Source organism: Danio rerio, chromosome 6 (assembly GCF_049306965.1).
Source record: "Danio rerio strain Tuebingen ecotype United States chromosome 6, GRCz12tu, whole genome shotgun sequence".
Classification (NCBI taxonomy): Eukaryota; Metazoa; Chordata; class Actinopteri; order Cypriniformes; family Danionidae; genus Danio; species Danio rerio.
Window position 1 is genome coordinate 40,680,756 of NC_133181.1, and position 22,509 is coordinate 40,703,264.

The 22,509-nt window shown below is 34.0% G+C and overlaps 1 protein-coding gene across 9 annotated transcripts in view; it reads right to left on the reverse strand.

Moving 5' to 3' along the window:
- gabrg3 (gamma-aminobutyric acid type A receptor subunit gamma3) overlaps positions 1-22,509 on the reverse strand; it is a 234,214-nt gene that overhangs the window by 6,713 nt on the left and 204,992 nt on the right. For 5 of the 9 annotated variants that reach the window (XM_009302568.5, XM_073954342.1, XM_073954346.1 and 2 more), the window contains 4 exons: positions 15,472-15,609; positions 11,097-11,249; positions 10,288-10,338; positions 303-502 (listed from right to left, as the gene is read on the reverse strand). In XM_009302568.5, the coding sequence (XP_009300843.1) occupies positions 303-502; positions 10,288-10,338; positions 11,097-11,249; positions 15,472-15,609 (542 nt within the window). The remainder of the gene's footprint in view (positions 1-302; positions 503-10,287; positions 10,339-11,096; positions 11,250-15,471; positions 15,610-22,509) is intronic. The other 4 variants (XM_068222011.2, XM_073954348.1, XM_073954343.1 and 1 more) reach the window with 1 other exon arrangement.

Genomic DNA, 22,509 nt, shown 5'->3' on the forward strand with positions numbered 1-22,509 from the left:
TGAGTTGTGGTTTTTTAGGTAATGATGCACATCCCTACTCTCTCAATCAAAACAAAAAACAAGCTGATTCCAAACTAAAAGAATTAACTCCTGAATAAATCCAAATATTGGCCATGGAATATGTCAATATATATCTTTACGAAATGAAATCTAATAAATATCCAGAATCTCATGGCGTTCCTGTACCAGCAAGACAGTAAAACCTTACATATCATATCATGTGAACAGGATACACAGCTTTCACCTAAAAACAGAACCCAATCTCAGCAGCATAAAATCACTGATGCAGAACAAATGCTCACCGATCGTTTGGTCTTGTTGCAGGTTGGTCTGCGGGCGCTGTAGGAGTAATAATTGAGTGTGGCATACTCCATGAGAGCCGCGAAAACAAACAAGAAGCAGACAGTGACGAACAGGTCCATCGCTGTGACATATGAGACCCTGGGCAGCGATGTCCGAGCCACCGTGCTGAGAGTAGTCATGGTTAATACCGTTGTTATTCCTGCATAACCAGAAGAAAATATTAGACGGAAAGGCTGGTGACAGGGGAAATGTCTGCTAATGAAAAATATGAGCTAAATCACCTAATGCGTATGCTGACATTGTTAGCATGTGTAAAATGTAGTTTGATATCTCGGCTGAATAGAAAACACTGTCATTTTTTGGCTCTAAGCAAATTATGCTGTGCTATTTTACTCTGCAGAGCTGATTAAACGCCATAAGACTCCATTGCTTTGGCTGTTATGAGGCAGGCATGACAATAATGTAACTTGTACATAATCATGTAAATGAATTAAGCTTATTGGAGAATTTTTATCAATATAATGTGTGTTCCAATTATTCTAGTGTATTCAGTCTTGCTGTAGTTTTATATCTGCTCTACTATTTTATTCTCATGCATTTCAACTATTCAAAGTGAGACACTTAATGCAGGTCATTATGTCATTATAACCATTATCAATATACATCTCATATGCACCTTTTTAAACCATTTATCATGAATGTCATTATAATATTATCACTATTATTAAAATGATACTAAGGTGATACTAAGATACTAACTGCATTTATTTGATCAAAAAACAAAGATGTGAATAATAATTATGTAAGGAATAATAAATAATGGGCTGTTGAATTATTAGTAGGGTAATGGACCTTGAATGTGCATTACTTTCTAAGGCTTTCATGGAGTAAGTCAATTATTTCTTTTATTGTTACCACACTAAAGATGCTGTTCAGATTTTGCATTATAAAAACTTATCAGGTATTTTGTTCACTTACTACTAATTTGTGCACTACTAGTTTCTTAAACATCTTTTCCAAAGTTTTGATTTGATTTTTGACAGTGGTAGGCTACAAAGCAATTCAGAATGATATTATGGAAGTGTAATGCAATCAAGACATGTCTGAGAGTAATTTAGCCTTGGGGTTGAATAAAGCATTCAACAACCCTGCAGTACAGGTATATCTTCATTTATATATGCAGCATCTTACTGTACTTCATAAGTAGGCCCACACAAAATCTGCGCACACAGAAATCCACAAATTTCGGCAGATTGTGAGCCCATCATTAGGTCTATGTATTTACTTGTGCAAATGTGTGTAAATTTATATTTACTCAGTTTTTAAAATTGATTTCACTAATGTTATGGTAACATATTATTACTAATATTAAAGTGTTCACGGGATTTATTTACAATACAGTTTGTAAAGTAATATTTTCTGTCTTTTAGTAGATAAATTATATGAGAGACTTGCTTTGTTTACCAAATAAGTGGACCTAATTGCATTTGCATTGTAAATAAATATTACATGTATAATGTATTTTTTTTTATTTCGCGTATTAAGTTTTTAGTTATGATACTCCCAAAATCATTCTGCATAAATCTGTGTGGATTTTTTACATAATTTTCCACAGAAATAGCAAAAAATGTCTGCAGATTATGTCTGACCCTACTCATAAGTAGATATTCTGTACATTGTGATATAATAAAAAGCAATGCATTTCCATACTTTGCCCTCCACTAATATTGGCACAAAAAAGTTTATTATTCTTTTGATATTTTGCACACACACACAATTCTCACTGATAACAAACAATTGTTAATATAGCACAGTTTTATATAAAAATGTAAAATTATATATATATATATATATATATATATATATATATATATATATATATATATATATATATATATAACATATATATATATATATATATATATATATATATATATATATATATATATATATATATATATATATATATATATATATATATATATGTTAAATGCATGTGACATTATTATTAACACACCTATGACCTCACATGAGAAAATTGTAAAGTACAGTTCTATTGATATTTAAAATAAAATTGTACACCTCTGTGACTAGGAACACAAATTTGTTCAGCCATTACCTACTGTTTCACATGGCTATAAATATGTGGTATCACATACAGTAGGCCAAACTTTATCACAATGGGTAAGATCAAAAAACTGTGATTTAGTGACAAAGTTTATAAATGAGAAGTATTTTTAAGAAAATGCCAAAAACACTGACAAGGCCCACAAACAGGGCAATAATTAAGAATTCAAGTCACGTGGAAGTGCTTTGAATCTGACTACACTGTAAAATATCCATAAATTAGCAGTTTTCAATATTTTATGATTCATGCTTTTATTTTCCCCCTTTTATTTGTGCTTTTGAACTGATTTAGATGACCTTGGTCTTTCTTCCAACAACTTTTAACCATGAAAAGTTAGAAGAAGTGACTTTTACGAACAATTTTAATAGTTTAAAGTGATATATTGTCTGGGTTGGGGTTGTATATTACAGAACAAAAAAAAAAAAAAAACGGCTAGTACATTATTTTTTATTTTACAAACTTATTTCTCTATATATTAATTTCTTATACATTATATTATTTCAAACTACTAAAATGTCAATAAATGTCACTTTGTTAAACTGTTCATTAGAATTTTAAACTTTAAAAGTTGACAGAGCAGTAGTAAACATCCCATAAAGCAATTCACAACCGTAAATAAATGTAAAACGCTTATGAATCATGAAATACATGAATCATGATATTTTTTACAGTGTAGTAGAGAAGTATGTCTTTTTTACTACTGTTAAGAGAAAGGTTTAACAAAAAAAAAGCTTCAAGAATCAAAACTGGAGAAGTACAGGAGTGAGTTGGGTCTTGTCATGGGGACAGAAAATCTCCAAAACTACAATCTGACATCTGAGGGACGCCAGTATTTGTCTAGGCCACTATAAAGCACCACTACAGCAAATTCCATGCCTTTATTGTTATTTTTTTCTTTCAACAAGATAGCGTTCCAGATGCTGAAGTTCTTTTGTTGTGTTTCATAGGAACAGAGACACCTGCAAATGAAAAAAAATATCCACCCACATGAACAGACAGAATCTGAGAAGCGAGTACAATCTCAACTCTGCTCTTGCATGGGCATTTAGAGCTGCCTCAGAGAACCAGTGACTGTGCCCCTGTTTTGCAAAGGTTTCTATGGAAACAAGCAAGCTTCATCTATTTCAGACAGAAAATTCGCACTCCATTTCTTTTTTTTCCTCAGCTGTTGCTGGTCATTACCTTCACCTGTTAGACTGACCTCCCCTCATACAGTGGCACTTAGTTAAATGACTGCCTGCTTGAGTTAGAAAAGCATGTGAATGAAATATGCATTTCAAAATGGTACTATTTCCTGAACAGCTAAGCTCCATTTTAGCCTCATTAGTACTCTGACATTTTTATTTTATTTAATTTTTTTTTGCAATGGATAAGAATGGCATAATAGCTGGTTAACATTGTAATTCTGTACTTTTCCATGATGGTATAGCCTGGCTGTTGGGTTGTGGATGAAAAGAGTAACTATTGACTTTAGAACAGCAGTTTACTGGGTTTATTGCTGCTTTACTCTTGGTTTATTAAACTTTTCTGTGTGTAACGATTTCTACCTATTAAAATTGACACATTTTTTATTATTATCAACATAATTTAAACTATTGTTCAATGTCTCCAAATCCACTATTATTTCCCAATTAATTAAAAACATATCAAAAATTTGATAAAAACTGGCAAACTAAGGAGTTATATCAAACCACCAATCAGGGGTGCATTTCCGAAAACCATCGTTAGCCAGCTAAGACAGCAAGTTCTGTTGTTACAAACATAGTTCACTGATTTGGGATTTCCTAAATCCATTGTTTCAATGAACATTCGAAAACTTGTTTACAACTACACTGTAGCTGTAGTAAGAATCATAGTTCCTGGCTGTGTTTTATTCCCCATCATTCCTCCTAAGCCCTATTTATTTAGAATATTACAACATTTAAACTTAGAATCATTAAAAAATCATTAAAAGCATCTCTCTTAAGCCTCATTAACACTACAAGTGACTCGCAGCGGCAAATCGTAAAGCGACCGTTTATTTCAACAGAGAGCGAGCGACTTCCAGCGACCTCATGAGCAACAGTGAGAGTTGGTGACCAGGTGGGCGAGTCAAGCGACGCAACAAAGTTAAGAATCCTTCAACTTTAAGCAAATAAAGAGTGACAGCCAATGGAAGCACCAGTTCAACAGGCCAACCAGGCCACTTGTATTCATGCTGTACATACGAAACACAGACCTGCGTTTACAGCAGATCCCCACCCAGAGCAACAGGCAACTATAAAATCGCTGCTAGTGTAAATGAAGCATTACATGTAATTTGCTTTTAAAGTATATATTACAGTTCAGTTTGAGTGAGATGTTGACAATTGGGCTCCATTCTTTGAATACATTTGTGCCATTTTGATTGATGCCGTGGCTCATGACATAAGCTATAGGTGACCTAAGGAAAGTGGAATCTAAGTTACATCTTAAAAGCTTGTAAAAACAAAAATATACAGGTTACTTTAATGGTTTGAATTTTATAGGAGCATAGGCTATTTACTAATCATATATATGTACTGTATTGGGCCTATGTGCTAGAAAATGACTGCAGTGGTTTTAATGTGTCAAAGTTGTAAAAATAATTGCCAAAAAAAACATGCTTAAAAAACTAAAACCATTAAGATGATGATTTTTATATGGTATTAGAATATTTGTTAGCTTTTTGTAAGTAGTTTTATGTTTTAGAATAGGACATGGAATATTTTTAATAATATTTGTAAAGCAAACATAGTCTTATATTTACATATAATTTGATTAATGTGTAAAAGGAGCGCTTGTTTTAACTAAAAACAGTAAGTTATAACAAAAGTTATGGGTTTTTTCCTCTAAAGAAGTTGTTACTCCACTCCATTTAGAGGGTCATTGAACATTTTACACTATGGTTATAACTAATGTGATAACGTGGCTGTTGAATGCCTTGAAAGTTGCCTAGATTGATCTTTAGAAATACTTTAATTCTTGTTACTAAACATAGTATAAATACAGTATATTTAGTCACCTTAAATAATACACACTTCTATACACACATCTAGACACCCATTTCTTATCTTTCCACAGTATTAGGCAACCTTCTGGACCTTTCTTTGGTCATGCTAATGCACCTATGCACAGAGCGGAGAATGTGTAAGACAGACACTGACTGCCCAGACCAGTAGACCTCTGGGATAAATTTGAACAATGATCTCAGTGAGGCTCTTATGTCTGAGAGGAAGCAAATCCCAGCAGCCGTGTTTCAACAAAGTGGAAAATCTTCCCAGCAGAGAGAAATTTGTTAAATGGAGAAAGAATTACCTATTATTGCCCCTGGTTTTTAAAAATTTTAAAGCACTTACAGTATTAATCTATTAATAATCTTAAAAGCACTCTTCTGCTGATAAAGCACTCACATAGTGTTGTCTAAAAATGGATACAAACATGTCAGAAACACAAAATCTTTTTGTTGTTTCAACCAATTGGATTAACAATTTATAGCTATGTGTGGACATTCAGTCGATATAACACAAATGTAATGTTGCAATTAATAAATTAATTGATCTTAAATTCACGGCTTGATGTTGGATCCCTAAATATGTTCATCTTAAACATGTTGTCTCAATGACGAATATATTTAGGGTTCCAACATCAGTGTGTGAATTTAAGATCAATTAATTTATTAATTGCAATACTATATTTGTGGTATATCGACTGGAATGTCTGTGCAGCTGCTTCTATATAGGAATGACTAAGAGAAAATTAAAATTGAGATTAGCATAGCATAAAAATGCGATCCACACTTGTAATCATAAAAATCAAGGTCATATCAATCCCAGTTCCTTAAAAATGGTTGGCATAGACCATACTAAATATAGATAGAGCAACTAAATCTTTAGGTTTAAATAGTGTAAAATCAAGTGTGTGTGTGTGTGTGTGTGTGTGTGTGTGTGTGTGTTTATGTATGTCCATGCATGTTTATGAGCATTTATTTGTACACTATTCTAGTTTATTTGTTTATACATATTTTTATGGTTTCATTTCATATACATTCAAGTAGTATTATTTGAGAATTATGTTGTACAACACATTTCCTCTTTCAATGCTGAATTAATAATGATTGTTGAGTTGACTTTGAGTTCAATATATTATTTTAGTATTGTTTGGATATTCTAAGTCATGAGATCATAGTGTTCAAAAGAAACTCCAGACGCACCTGATCTCCCTGACCCTGATGAAGGCAAGTGTTTGCGCAGTTTAAGGGAATAGCCATGTCAATAAAGAGTTTTTAATATTTTTTTACACATTTTTCGAGTGCCTTAGACTGAGTTTTACTATTTATTCTGATAAATTCCTTACCCAAAGAGCACAGACACATTATTTAAGCTACCCCTGAGCACTTTCTGTTTGATCATGGGTTACATTTCTTTAATTTGAAAAAAAATATATAGTAAAAATTATTTAGAACATCTATAAAAAATGTTCAAAAAAGAAGATTTTATCTTGTCCCAGACATGTTTTTATTTAGCTTTAAATAACACAATAGTCGATGTACCTTTATTTAGTTACAAAACCAATTTTTGAATAACACTGGTTTCCAAAACCATGACAAATGAAAAACATATCGTATTTTCACCAACTGTCCTTTTCTAAAGGAAAATAATGCTATAATAGTGATAAAACTTTCAATTCAAATCGGTAAGAAATGTTAACAGACCTCAATAGAATTAAGTAAATATTAACAATGTATTCAAACACTAGAAAAACTATAGAAATTCTGAATTTTCTCACACTTTCTCTCTTGTTGTAGTTCTAAAAATCTTCTATACTACGCTAAACAATAACTAATTTAATACCACAAATATTACTGCAGTATAGGGGAACAATATTTTATGACTTACACTTTTTGATTTTTGAAACACTGCAAGCCAATTAGAATCCATCCTACTTTAAAGAGCTCAAGAGCATTTAAAACTTAATATAACAAGCTGCAGCAAGTGTTAATAATAAATAAGATTATTGTGCTTTGATGTGATTACACTGTTATCATTATAGTTAATGTTTTAGGTGTGAAAAGAACTGCTTGTGGTGGACTGTCACCCTAAACATGACCTCTCACCATTCTTCCAGGTTCTGTTTTGGTCACATCCTTTTCTGACCTGACATTTCCACAGCTGTAAGCCCCAAACCCCCCTCTCTCTCTCTCCCATTTTATCTCGGCTGCCTTTCTCTCTGGACGTCATCGATCAACCGGACGCCTGTAAAGCAAATCTCTACTTTTTCTCCTACTCCCTTTCTTTCTACTGAAGGTGTAATGACTTCTTTTGTCAGACAGATTAATTGCATTCATCCTTCTTTTTCTTCTGCAGAGTATGTTGCCAGTTTATTTCTTTTCTTCCAAACATATATTGTGCAGGTCTTTGCTTCTCATTTTCTTTGCATTGAGCTACAGTATAGTATTGGTGAAGATAACCAATTTGTCAATCTATGATCTTGTTTTTTTTGACCGTCACTGATCCTGCTTGTTAGTTTGAGAAAACTCGCTTGATCTGTGGTGTGCTAATCCAAACAAGACAGAAAACACTCTTAAAAATAAAGGTTCTTCATTGACATTGATGGTTTTAAGAAGAACTTTTAACATATTTTCTATTCATTAAAGTTTGTTTAGAGTGGAAATTTACTCAAAAAAGTGACATTTGCTTTTTGTTCAAAGTACTTATTTATATAAGGAATAACACAATTCTTGAGTTTTTTTTTAAAACAACTTCATTGTTTTGTTTAATCCACTTACATTTGTAAAAACTGAAAAGTTAACTTAATTCCTTCATGTTGCCCCAACTCAAATCGATTGTGTGGAACCCAGCAATTTTTTACAGTAGAGGCTATTTTGTAAACTGTTCTTTTATGTAAAAATGCTATTTTTTTTTTTTTTTAGGAACTGTTCACTGAAAGGTTCTTCGGATATCAAAAATAAATTAATTCATTAATTCATTAGTCCCTTTATTAATCGGGGGTCGCCACAGGGGAATGAACCACCAAATTATCCAGCAGTCCTGTGCTTATTTACATTGCTGTGTCTTATTTTGTGTTGGCCATGTGCTCTTCTTGTCTTTCCTCGTTTTCAGTTACCCAGCCCTCTTTTTTATACCTTTTTAACCTGATTGTTTTCACCTGTCTTTCGTGTGCTTTGTTCTATATATTGTGCTGTTGTTCTCATTTCTTTGCTGGTTTGTTTCATGTGAGCTTGTCTTGTATCCTTGCGTTGTATCTTTACTGAGCTTTTTTTGTCTTGCCTGTTCTAGTTCTCTTGTCTACTTATTGTTTTTTTGTAGATACTATTTTTTTTGTTTCTAGTGTTTACTTAATTTTTTGTTCTAATCTTTATTTTACTTTTATCCTTACAACCATTTTTGTTCCATTTTTCTGTCAGTCTTAATCTTATTAGTAGTTGATTATTAGTTGTTGTTTGATTTGATTAATAACTCTCTTTAAGAATCTAGAGGTCTTCATTACAGTTTTGTTTGTCAAATTGCCCAAGTCAGTCTTTCTCTCCTAGTATTTATATTTTATTTTATTATATTATTATTATTTGTATATTATTGCTGCCTGTTTGCTGTCCTTTTTTGTGTATTATAATTTTCCAGTGCCATTCCGTGTCCTGACCTCAATGGCCTGCCAGTCTGGAGTTTACATGGCTTGGATCTGGCTCTGGTTCTGACCACTGTTGCTCCTGGCTGGCTGTCCATTTTAGTACCATCTTGTCTCTACCACTGGCTTCCTTGTGTTGTTGCCCCTACCGTTTGGATCGTGTCTGTCTACTTGTGCCTTGTTGTGTCAATAAACGGCTTAGTGTAGTTCATTGCTGCAACTGGGTCTGCTTTCTTGCAACCACCCGTGACACCAAATGCTGAATTTTAAGCATCAAATTGATGCCATTGAAGTTATTATTAATGTTCTTCACAGTATGAACAGGTTCTGAGATACTTACTAATATTATAAAGCAACAAAAGGTATTTCAAAATGTAAATAAAGCCCTTAAAATAAATAATATGGAAATGAATGACGCAACAGTCAAAATTAAACAAAAAAATAACTTAAAATACAATAAAGTGCAATTACTGTGATAGATAGATAGATAGATAGATAGATAGATAGATAGATAGATAGATAGATAGATAGATAGATAGATAGATAGATAGATAGATAGATAGATAGATAGATAGATAGATAGATAGATAGATAGATAGATAGATAGATAGATAGATAGATAGATAGATAGATAGATAGATAGATAGATAGATAGATAGATAGTAAAAAATCCATGTAAATTTACAGTTCCCATATTTTGTGATTCATGTTTTTTTCCCCACTTATTTAAGCTTTTGACTTGCATTATGGGACCTTGGTCTTTCCTCCAACAACTTTTAATCTTGAAAATATGACTTTTATGAACTCTTTCATTAGTTTAAAGTGTTATATTTTCTGGGTTGGTGTATATTATGCTGCAAAGCACCTGGTAATAAGCTGCCAGTACATTTTCTGTACTTATTGCAACTTATTTCTCTACGTATTGTTTCTTAAACAATATCTTTTGTCTAACTGCTAAAATGTCAATGAGTTCACTTTCTTAATCTGAATTTTTAACATAAAAAATTGTCAGAGCAGAGATCAACATCCCATAATGTAATTCATAACCACAAATAAAAAATAAAAAAATAGGGAAACTGGTAAAAACAGATTTTTATTTTACAGACAGACAGACAGACAGACAGACAGACAGACAGACAGACAGACAGACAGATAGATAGATAAAATAAATACAACAATGAAAAATTTTATGAAAAAAATAAAAGAAAAATTACCTTGACAACAGTGACATTTACCAGGACAGGACATGGACTTAAAGCAGGAAACTATAAAGAAATGAATAAAGCCAACAAAAACATGAACGTGTGTTTGTGACACAAGAATGAATGTGAAAAAAGACACCCATAAAACAGCAGAAAACAACTACCAAGACAACATATCGTTCCCTTTTTATAAAATGGATTTTACAAAATTTGAAAACAAATAATGCACTGTGCTGCACTCACCGGCCACTTTATTATGTACACCTGTCCAACTGCTTGTTAACGCAATTTTATAATCAGCTAATCACATTGCAGCAACTCAATGCATTTAAGCCCATGTCATAAAGTGCAAATCATCTCAGACATGACAATGAGTTCACTGTACTCAAATGACCCCCACAGTCACCAGAACTCAATCCAAAAGAGCACCTTTGGGATATGGTGGAACGGGAGATTCGCATCATGGATGTGCAGCTGACAAATCTGCAGCTACTGCGTGATGCTATCATTTCAATATGGACCAAAATCTCTGAGGAATATTTCCAGTAACTTGTTGAATCTATTCCACGGAGGATTAAGGCATTTCTGACAGAAAAAAAGGGTCCAACACAGTACTGGTAAGGTGTACTTAATAAAGTGGCTGGTGAGTGCTTATCAATCTAGATTTTTGTATTTATTAGAACAATAATTCTGAGTATTCACTATAGCCTTAAACATATTTCACATCAAAGTGTATTTGCTGATTTGAAATAACAGTGAAATAAATCATGAAACATAAATGAACCGCACAAGGATTAAGTGTCTGTATTTACCACACGTACCTAGTGCTGTTCTAGCTGGTGTTGCATCCTTTTTTATCCAGAAGGAGACCCAGGAAAGAACCACAGTCAATATGCAAGGGATATAGGTCTGAATTGTGAAGTATCCCATTCTTCTGCTAAGGTCAAAATATACAGTCATCACCACATAGTCACCTAGAAAGAAAAAAAAAATGTGTTGCAGATAAAATATATAGTTTTAAAAGAAGAATAAATTTCTGTGAGTACATTATTGTACTTGCAGCAAATCACTAGTAACTAGTAATACACCTCGGTTTTCTGTGTTAGCAAACCAAGTCTGCAAGGTCACATGGCATTTAAATTAAAATTTTCTTTGACAAGCCCTCTTGTCTGTTTTTATTTGTGTATGTTTATAAAAGGGTCATCATAACCTTGAAAATATCCAGGCATGCACTTATGATTGCAACATTTTAAGAGTTTTATCTCTCTGTTGACTAGAATTTTGTAGTGTTTTTCAAGGCCATTTTTAAGAAAGGTTTTTTTATATGAAATAGTTGGAACTACTCCCATTTTATAGCAAAAATGCCATTATTCATATGCAAATGCTTCCAATTGAACTTATCCTAGAGTTATGCTGTTAAAAATGTATCATATTGCAAAGTTTTAAGTCTCACAGGTGAAATATATAATGTATAAAATGGCCTTGCTTCTTTTGTGAACTTTTGTACAACGGTTTTCTAAATGCCTAAACAAAGCCTTTCATTTTTCATTGTAGCCAATTTTTCAATGTTTTCATCATGCAGTGATAAAAATGTAATTTTGTAAACTGTGTCTTAAATGATAGAGATGAAAAAAAAAAAATAGATTATACTTTTGATCCTTAAAATGATTTGTAATATGCAGACTTTTTTTCATGCACTGATATATAGTAAAGTTACAACATGCCCAAGCTGTCTTCCCAGAGTTTGAATTCTTGTTGTTATGGGGAAGCTACTATTTGTAATATTCATTTGTTGATATTTGTATCTTGTAAGAAGTCTCCTGTTACTTTACACCCCAAAAAACTTTAACAGAGCTTGACACAATTTTTACTTTACACAACTCACAGTCCTTAATATGAGTTACTAAGGCCTGAGAAAATGTAATACAGGAATCCTTTAACTGAAGTGATATTTTAAATATTTCTTATTCAATCCTGTGGGCTCGTTTTCAATATAATTATTTGGCTGTCAATATAATTAAGATACCCAAGAGATTATGTTATGTACTTTAAAACCATTATGAAACAGAGGCCATGTGTATCTGCTGGAAAATACAATACTGTGTAAATAAACTAGGGCATAATGAAATATTTAAATGTAGTTGCTTGAATAAATATGTCAAAGCAAGTTTAGCATAACTTCATAATGTTGTTTAAAAGTGATCTTGTATTTATACTGTGTTGTTTTGGAGTTCCTGGGTTACAAATATTTAGTATAGAATACAGTTCTAGTCCCAAAAGAAGCATTTATATAAGACATCTAGAGTCAGGCACATTTAAAGATGTCTGATACATATTTTTGAAATGTTAACATTTTGCTATATATTTTTTAAAGAAAATTCTTTTGTTCACTAAGGCTTTATTTATTAATTTGATCAAATATTACAATTATGTGACTTCTTAAAACAAAAACATTAACAAATATTGATATTTCAAAAATGCACAAAGTCAGTAAAGACTATTACAATGTTACAGAAGATTTTAATCACATTTAAACATGAATACTGCCTTACTGATAATAAACAATACTGACATTACAATGCATGACTAGATTATTATACTTTATTACTATACTAATAATGTTAAGCACAAAATTTCCTTAGATCGAAATCATCATATTAAAATAGTTGCTGGATTTTGTAATTTCTGAAAGATAAATTAAGAATTACTAAAAAAACTGTAATCCCTAAATAATTGCTAAAATGTTTTTTACGACGAAAAATGACGAAATGTCATTAAAACTCCAAGTGATTTTACAAGAAAGAAGTTAAAAGCCTACAAGACGCCAACAATTTTGTTCTGTGTGGTCATGTGCAAGAAATAATACATTCAAAAACTATGTATTGCTAACAACTGAGGTTCTGCCGAGCCAAAGACACAGAAAGAAGATGGAGCTGTACAAGGCATGGGTAATCACCAACAAGCAAAACAACTGCATTTTGACAACGAACTCCACCTGTTCGGCAGGGTATGTGAACTTACATGTTTACATTTCATTCTAAGCATTCAATGTCCGCAGTTTATTTCACCATATTTACATGTAACTTTTTTTGCTGAAATCATTGCTGCAAACAATAATAAGTAATTTGTATGATTTAGCATAGCGTGAACTGTTATCAAATGAAAACTGCAGAGTCGAGCATTTTTAATTAGGTCCTCACCCCATTCAGCCCTTATGATGGCTGTTAGCTGAAGACGTCTGCGGTTGGCATTAAAAGCAGTGTGGTGTACGGTAAAATTAAATTTTTGTATTTTAATGTTCTCTGTTTGCTATTGCAATCTGTCTTTTTTTTGTAACTGGTATGCACGGTTGATCCCGTGTGACGTCATGTGGGACAAAGGTTGGTAATTTCCCTATCGGTCAGATGTCAAAATTAGGTCGATATCTTTAAACCGATAGATTATGTTATTGTACAAAACTGCCTGCCTCGCACATACATGGGTCAAACTTGTTTAGACTTGTCCAGTGCACTATAACGGAACTTTCCTCACATTGTTTATTTCTTCAAAGTCCGTTCTCTCTTTATGTGGTATTGCTCGGCGTTAATAACTCAGTAAGCAACCATATTAATTGTCATTGTAGATATGTTTGATAGTGTGTCATTGTGTATTTTTGTTTAAATCGGCTCAGAAAAAATATTCCATGTGTAAACATTATAGCAGCGATGCACACATGCTAAACAACTGAATGGGTTGTTTGTAATCGAATATGATTACTTGTTATTATCACCGCGTTGCTTGCCATGTGCCATTGATGTGCCTATCAGCACACACAAACATAGTGAGCTGACAGCCTTCACAGCACCCCAAACAGCAGCAAGGGGAGATGAACGGCAGTCACTGAATCCAGCATAGGTGTTCTCAACCATCCACCACATTCTGTCTTTATATTATGCACTGTTTGTCATAAAGTCATCTGTGCTTAATGCTTTTAATATTTTCTAGCAAAATATGACTCTACATCAGTTTATCATAAACCTTTCATTGATCCTTTTTCCCTCAATTGACAGCAAGAACGAACATAGAACCGTTGTCTGATTGACAAGCAGCAGCTACATGTGTTTAAAAGAATTTAAAACGACAAATGGGATGAATTTAGGCTGCATTTTCAACAGTAATACTATCTGTATTTAGCTTTTTGCTTGTACAGTGCCTTTGAACCAGTGTTGCCAACTATTTTCAATGAAAAGGCGCTAAGCTCTGCCCGAAAAGTCGCTAAATGACGATAGATTACGTCATACGTCAATTTGCATATTACTGACATCATCACGTTCTACCGTTTCTGTTTAACAGCCTATAGTTAATATTAAAGAGGTATTTAGGTTTGCACTACGCTTTATGTAAGCATGTCAGCTTTCTAAATTTATTGCTGTTTGAGTACAGTCTTTTAGATGTAATAAACTCAGTCAACTTCCGAAACTGTCACTAAAATATCTGTGATTGTGAACATGAAAAGAATAAATGGTCAAATTAAATTGTTAAAATAAAAGAGAAGCCGATCGATTTGACTGAAAATATACCTCACACTCCCGGTGCTAAATCATTTGCCGTCGGTACGCATAGGACTAATCTGTGCTCAGGCTGCAGGTGGGAGAGGCTGCTGTATGAGGACTGGGCCGCCTGTCAGTGCTCTGAGCTGGGGGAGGGGCAGACGGCATCACCCGCAGCTCGTTGAGAAGAGTAGGGACGGTACAGTATGGACACATGAGAGTCTATAAAAATCTCCAGTAACACCCAAAAAGTCGATAGATTTGTTGCTAGTCGCTTTTTTGAAAATTTGTTGCTTAGGGGGTCTAAAAAGTCAGTAAATATAGCGACAAAGTTGCTAAGTTGGCAACTGAAAAAGTTGCTCTGAACTGTTGAAACACCTCTCAAAACGCTGTTTCAGATATTACATATTTGTACATTACTGTAACACGTTTTATTCAACAAAATTTAAGCTGGTTTTGATTTTTAGTTCTTTTATTTTTATTTTACTTGTTCGTTATTTAAATCCCATTTTGTTATTTAACCTATTAGCTTATTTTTATGTAACAGTCAAGTTGCGTGTTAATTTGCTATGTGAGAAAAAAAAAAAAATTATATTTTGACATGTCTTTATATAAACCTGCTCAACAAATAAATCAGAAAACAAATGATAAAGCAGAAAACAAAGACCTGCGGTCGTCTTGATAACATCAGTGGTGTTCCTCAGGCCCATGAAGTCAAACTGGTAAAGCCTCCACGACTTCTGATCGGCCGCCTGCACCGAGTTCCTCCTCCACTTGTAAATCATTTCATCTCGTGGGTATCCATCTGTAATTACACAGAGCATAAGCCAGTGACCCATAGCGCCCCCTTCACTTGTGATGGATGCCCGAGTGCAGCTCAGTGTCAGGCATTGAACTGCAGCATTCGTCTGTAGCCCAGAGCATGCTAATAAAACGCACATCACCGGCACAAGAAAGGCAAAGGCAGAGAGAGAGGACAAGTAAATGAGAAGTTTGGTTCGATTATACACAGCATCCATCTTGATAGATGCCCAAGCTTGAGATGTGTGTTTCTCACGTACAACCTGTGGCCTGGAAAAAGAGAGAGATTTGAAACAGTATGGTCTGTTCCTTAGGCTCAAGAACTTTAATCTTACAAATGATGGCTGCATCAATGATATACATTTCATAAGTATGGTTAAGTGGATGACATTTCAAGTCCAATTCTGCCTTAAAGAAATAGCTTGCTGAATTTTTTTTTTTTGCAGAATCCTTGAATGATATTCTTCCAGAAAATGATAAAAATAAAATAAATTGATCTATGTGATAAAATAAAATGATACATCAGTCTACTGAAGCCGTACACTATTTTATTTTATAGTTTATTACAGGAATACACAGGAGGATGATAATTTACGACCAGACAAAGAACAAACTGAACACAGGAGCTTAAATGGATCTGAGTGAACAGATTGCTTAAAAGGCTGAAACACAGATGAAACTAATAAACATTACAAACAGTAGGAAAATGGAACAAAGTATTGACATGATCAAAACAGAACTCACATGGAGCACAGCATATAGGGAAATCACATGACACAAACACAAGAACCTGATACTTGTGGACATTTTATCCCAGTAAATTAAAAAATTTTGCTGAATATATCTATGTTTTTGCTGAATATATGTCCAATATGTTATTCTTCAACACAGCATGGGTGATGGGTGTTAAATGGATAATTTACCTCAAATTAAATTGTGTGATTTACTTACAATTGTATTTATTACACATATTTTCAAAAAAGAAGGTATTTTCACTAAGGAAGATATTTAAAAAAAAATGCTGTGGTCGAATTGACATGTGGCTACATTTTTTTGTCTAAAATGATCATAAATAATATATAAAAATAATAAATACAAATGAATAAACTCACGAACAAACAAACAATCAAACAAATGAATAAGTAAATGATTGAACTAATGAACATTTTTAAATACCATTTGATTTTGAGGGAACTGAATGCATTGTGAAGAGTCAATTTATTTTATTCTGAGTTGAATATTTAATCCAACCGATTCACTAGAACTCATACAAAGCTCAGTTGCAAAACTCAAAAGAAGCGTGCCATTTTTGACTAAACTGTCCAGTATAATGTTACTACTCCATTTAGAAAATTTGGTGTAAATTTAGCCACTGTGCCATAAACATTTGTTGGAAATCCATTAAGTTTACAATTCCATTATTTGTTACCAGCAAGAGTAATAGCAAGTATGCATGCTATAGGGTTAAAGAAAATGAAAAAGTACTTTCTTAATTGGCAAAGAAAAAAAGAAAAAAACTTCTTGTCCTCACACTGGGTAAATCCCGTCGCGCCATGCTTGTGAACTGTGAGAAATAATTAGCAGTGTATTGTATAGAGTTTATAAATTCTTGGCTCAATCAGCCATAAAGGGGTTGCAAAGGATCAGCAAAACGGTTTAAATTAAAACTCTGTGTGTACAAAAAAATAGATGCTGCCTCCAAAGATGCATTTTAGAAAGGTTTCTTTCTTATTTATTTATTAAAAGTGTGGAATACTCTTAATGTTGTGAGTAACAAAATAATTGTGATTAATAGACTTTTCTGTGATTAAGATTTTTTTTAATTGTGATAAGACTTTTTTAACCCAAGTTTTTTGCCCATCACTAATCTGATTGGCTGATAGCCGTGCGATTTTCTACAAATAACCGCACTCGTACTGCCTATTCACCCTTCACTCTTGTCTATAATTACAGCAACAAGCAGAGTACACTCTACAGTGTGACAAATTTTTCCACTGTTGGACAACATAATTTACTTTTGAGGCTTTTTAGGTCTCTAGATCTTTGTTTAGATTGGAAATAGGCAGTTTATTTATAAGGATAGTGCCTGTTTTAAAATATATTTAATTTTAGAGCATTGGATTCAGTGCATCGGGCGCCATCAACCAGTCTGAGAAGACCAAAGAATGTGATGGTTAACCAAGACTGCATGATAAGTCCTTGGAGAATAACAACATTTTCTCAATATACATTTCAAACTACAGCTGAACAAATCATTATAAATCAGGTAAGTGACATTCTGAGTTGATCTCTCATTTGAATTTGTAGTGCTGCATTTATACCTTAGAAACTGGTAGTGTTTGATTTGCTCTGTCTTCTTTGGGGATTAATTATTGTGAAATCCCGACTGCAACAGAGAAATTCTAGGAAATCTCTGTAGATTATCTGATGGATGGCATTTCACACCGTTCAACCTTATAATCTTAAGATGTGAGCAAACATTACCTGTTTTGTCATCACTTTAGACATTACACTAGAGAATCATTCCAATACTAACTCTAGAGTAACGTTTGTGAACTGGCAACAGTTTCTGCTGTTCTGATGTCAGCTGCAGATGTGAATGAATAACGGAGAAAAGTAGTTTCTCGTACAAAAGGATTTTTTAAACTCTCCGAGTTAATTTTCTTTTTTATACATACAATTATGCAGTCGAACTGTTGTAAAAATGCAAAATCTCGTAGCAGTGCGATATGGCTGTATATCGGCACTGGTGGGACACTAAGTCACTCTGAGCCAATGGTGAGCCATATCGCACAGCTACTTGTGTGACTATTATATATGCTAAGTTATTACTGGTAAAACTGATAGCAATAAACAAAATCTTCATCTTTATATAAGTATATTAGAATGCTTCCTCAATTATTGTGTGCTGAAAATCCATCTATTAATCATTGTACTTAAATCAAATATTTAAATATAACACAATAGATACCAGTTCTGCGCGATATTAGTCCTGGTGAATATGAGTGACTTCTTTCTAAAACAGTAAAATCACCTGCTTCGCTTTCAGTCATATTGTTGTACAGTTTGTTCCTCAGATTCTATAAAAATAACCAGCTGTATCCACACGTCTTCTCTCTTTAAATCATATTGAGTTCATTATGTGGAAGAGAAGATCTCTTAATGTTTCCTTTGATAATTACCCTGCACGGTCAGTGTCAGATACATTCCTGCTCCATTTCATCCAAACAGTTGCCCTGCCACCCCCCGTCTCTGTCTGGCCCATTTGAATTGTTCTCGCTTCATTATTGTATAACCCTTTGGTCATGATGGGCTAAAAGGTACAAGCAAATTCCACTTAATCAGAGGAAAAAATAGCCATTGCCATAGGAACCAGAACAGCATCCGTTGGCTTCAGCGAGGTGAAGAAAGCGGCGCTGATGAATCACAGCATGTAAGAGGGAAGAACGGACAGCGGGAGGAAGACTAGGTGATTTAAACCTAATAGTGTGTGTGTGGAGAACGCTTCGCTAGCACAACAAATAACTTTGTAATTTCATCATTCATCAACAAAGGAGGTTACTATTGATTTGTGGAGGACTAAATGCGAGCCATACATTTCAGTTTATACATCCTGCCTCTGTCCACCACGCTGGCTGAGGATGTCATGGTCAGGTGGGCAAAAAAGATTTATGGCTTATCTGATCACCTCTAGCAATACCATCAAATAAGAAAGAAAGAAAATTGATCTTAGTTGAAAATTGTGTGATTTTGCTCACAGAAAAACAGTTTTTTTTCATGAGGACGTGTTAAACTCAGTTCTTTTTTATGTTTTCTGCTGCTTAAATGTTTAAATCGACAAAACTTATCATCAAGGCAACTGCTGCACTCATTTGACCATAAAATGTTTATTATTATGTGCTAAAAAAGTGGCTTATATGTTCTTAAATGCACATACAGTAAAACCAAAGTCACACAGAGATAAGTTTTTTTTAAATATTAAATTGTGATCCGAGCCACTGAGATGTTGAAAACTCCAGATGGCGTCAAGTATCCAAGTGGTTGTCAGTATCCTTGTAAACGTAGTCGGTAAAGCCTTAAGTAAGGAATCATAATTCGACAACCGGGCCAATGAATTAGTAAGAGATAATCAAGGAATTGCCATTCGTTAAAGGATTCTAAAAGCATGACATGGAGGCAAAGAACCTCCATAAAGTGTATTGAAAATCCTTTAACACACAGTGAAACATTGATCAACCTGCCTGTTCTGTGATTATTTGCAAAGTTATAAAAAAGGTCAAACTTTTTACTCTTTCCAGCACAGTATTTGACCGATTTCCCATCTGTTATGACATGTTAGATCTCCAGGACCTGCTTTGAATCAGTCACTGGCTGACAGAGAGGGAGCTTGCACATGTGTGTGTGTGTGTGTGTGTGTGTGTGTGTGTGTATGTGCGGGCATATCTAATAGCTCAAAGAAATGTGTTAGCTATTTGTTTACAAAATATTTTGAGCATATTGTATTAGTGAGTTGGTTCATCTTTATCAGCTTTGTGGTCAAGCAGATGTCCTTGTGGACACACATAATTATCTAGGGGTTGTTACTGACAATATTTTGATATTTCAACCTAACACCCAGGCTGTCTGTAAAAAAGTCCAACAAAGACTGTTTTTTTCTGAGGAAACTTAGATCATTTCAGGTTTGTACCTCTATGATTACATTGTTTTATAAACAATTTATTGAATCTGTTATATCTTTTTGCATTGTAGCTTGGTACGGTAATCTGAGTGTGTCAAACAAGAACAGGTTGAATAGCCTGCTAAAGTTGGCAGGCAAGATCTTGGTTTTAACCAAACTAGTCCAATATACCGTACTGGTGTTTTAAAGAAAGCTCAGGGTATTCTATGCACCCAGGATCACCTGTTGTACTCTGTGTTTCAGCTGTTGCCATCAGGATGTCATTTTAGAGTTCCTATTTGCAGGACAAATAGAGTTCGAAATTCTTTTATAATGGTGGACATTAGGTGATTAAATGAGTCCAGGGAGGAGGGAGATGTACCTACAATGTGATGTATTGTATGTTGTGGGGTACTATTTTATTAATGTGTACATGGAACTTTGCCTGTGTTACCTTGCCAAAGTCTAAAGCGCATGACGCAAAAGCATTACGGGCACGTCCGTATCCACTTTTGCTTTTTTAAGGATGGAAACTCTTAATGAGTTATGGGTGTGTTTTGAGTTTACATGCATTAAACTAATCAGTCTCATCTCCCATTCCCTTTAGGAGTCAGTTGTGTCATGCCATGGCGCATTTGCTATTTACATGGTGGACTTTGTAAGTGGAAAAACTGAATGCTTCACTAGCGAGAAATCAGTTAAACAGGATAAAGAATGAACATCCTCCATTTGAGGATCCAACAACTGAGTTATATCCAAACACACTTCCTATTTCTATGGCTCATATTGTGATGCCAAATCCCGACAGGTTGACAAATCTAAACTAGTTTTTTCATTCATTCATTCATTAATTCATTCAAATAAAAATTCTTTTCGGCTTAGTCCCTTTATTCATCAGGGGTCGCCACAGCGGAATGAACCGCCAACTTATCCAGCATATGTTTTACGCAGCAGATGCCCTTCCAGCTGCAACCCATCACTGAGAAACATCTATACACTCTCATTCACACACATACATTACGGACAATTTTAGCGTACCCAATTCACCTGTACTGCATTACTTTAGACTTTAGGGGAAACTGGAGCACCTGGAGGAAACCCAAGCCAACACAGAGAGAACATGTAAACTCTACACAGAAATGCCAACTGACCCAGCCAAGGCTCGAACCAGCAACCTTTTTGTTGTGAGTTGATACTTTTGAAAGGGCTACTTTTACTCATACTTTAAGTAATGTTTACTACAGATACTTTTACTCTACTTGCACTACATTTTTAGGCAAGTAATGGTATGATTGACACAACTGGTATTAAGCAATGTGTGCACGTTTTGGACCCCCTAGGCACATAACTAACACGCTCTGCACTGGACATTAGACCAGCTATTTCAGTTTTTCAAAAAAGCAACATGCTTACAATCCGCCTTAATATACCTCCTTTTTAGACCAGAACACCCATGAGCGCACAAAGTGGCGCAAATGGATTTCCTGTTAAAACAACGTGGCGCAAAACGTGAAAATTACAGTTGCCCTAGTGTAAAAATAGCAACAAATTGCTCCAAATACATCTTGCACCTTATTGCGCTGGGTATATGATAGGGTCCTTAGTATCAAATTCCAGTATTGCAAGTTCTGTCCACACATGACATGCGTTTTCAGATTTTTATCACAACACTAATACCCTCAGTGCAGAGTTGGCAGATTGGCTTTGTGCCTGCTGAGATTGGAAGTCAAAGAGCAATCAGATCCATATTTAATGGACACTACTTCAACCATTCAAGAGTCAATGTATTATGTTTTTTTTATTATATATATAAACATATATAAAAAAATAAAATAAGATGCTATATATCACATGACAGCATTAAATACTGGTGGCGTTAGTTCCATATTTAAAACAAAAAATGTATTCCCCTTTCTATTTCTATATTCAAAAGTTTGCAGTTGCAATTGTGTAATGTCATTGTGCAACTATTATAAACAGCTACTTTTAATGTGGAAGACTTATTTTGTGTTGATTTTAATAATTTTTGATTAACATTTAGGGATTACACATTTGATCTCTGTTGAAAATAGAAGTAAATAAAGCTCCAAATAAAATTTGAATAAGATCAGCATGAGCTCTACTTTTGTGTTATTTGATATGCAAGTAAAGGGGGAAGAGAAATACAGCAATGAAAATAATCTTGAGCGACACCATTGATACAGAGATGTAGGGAATCATCTAGCAGAGTGCAGCTTTATATCTCAC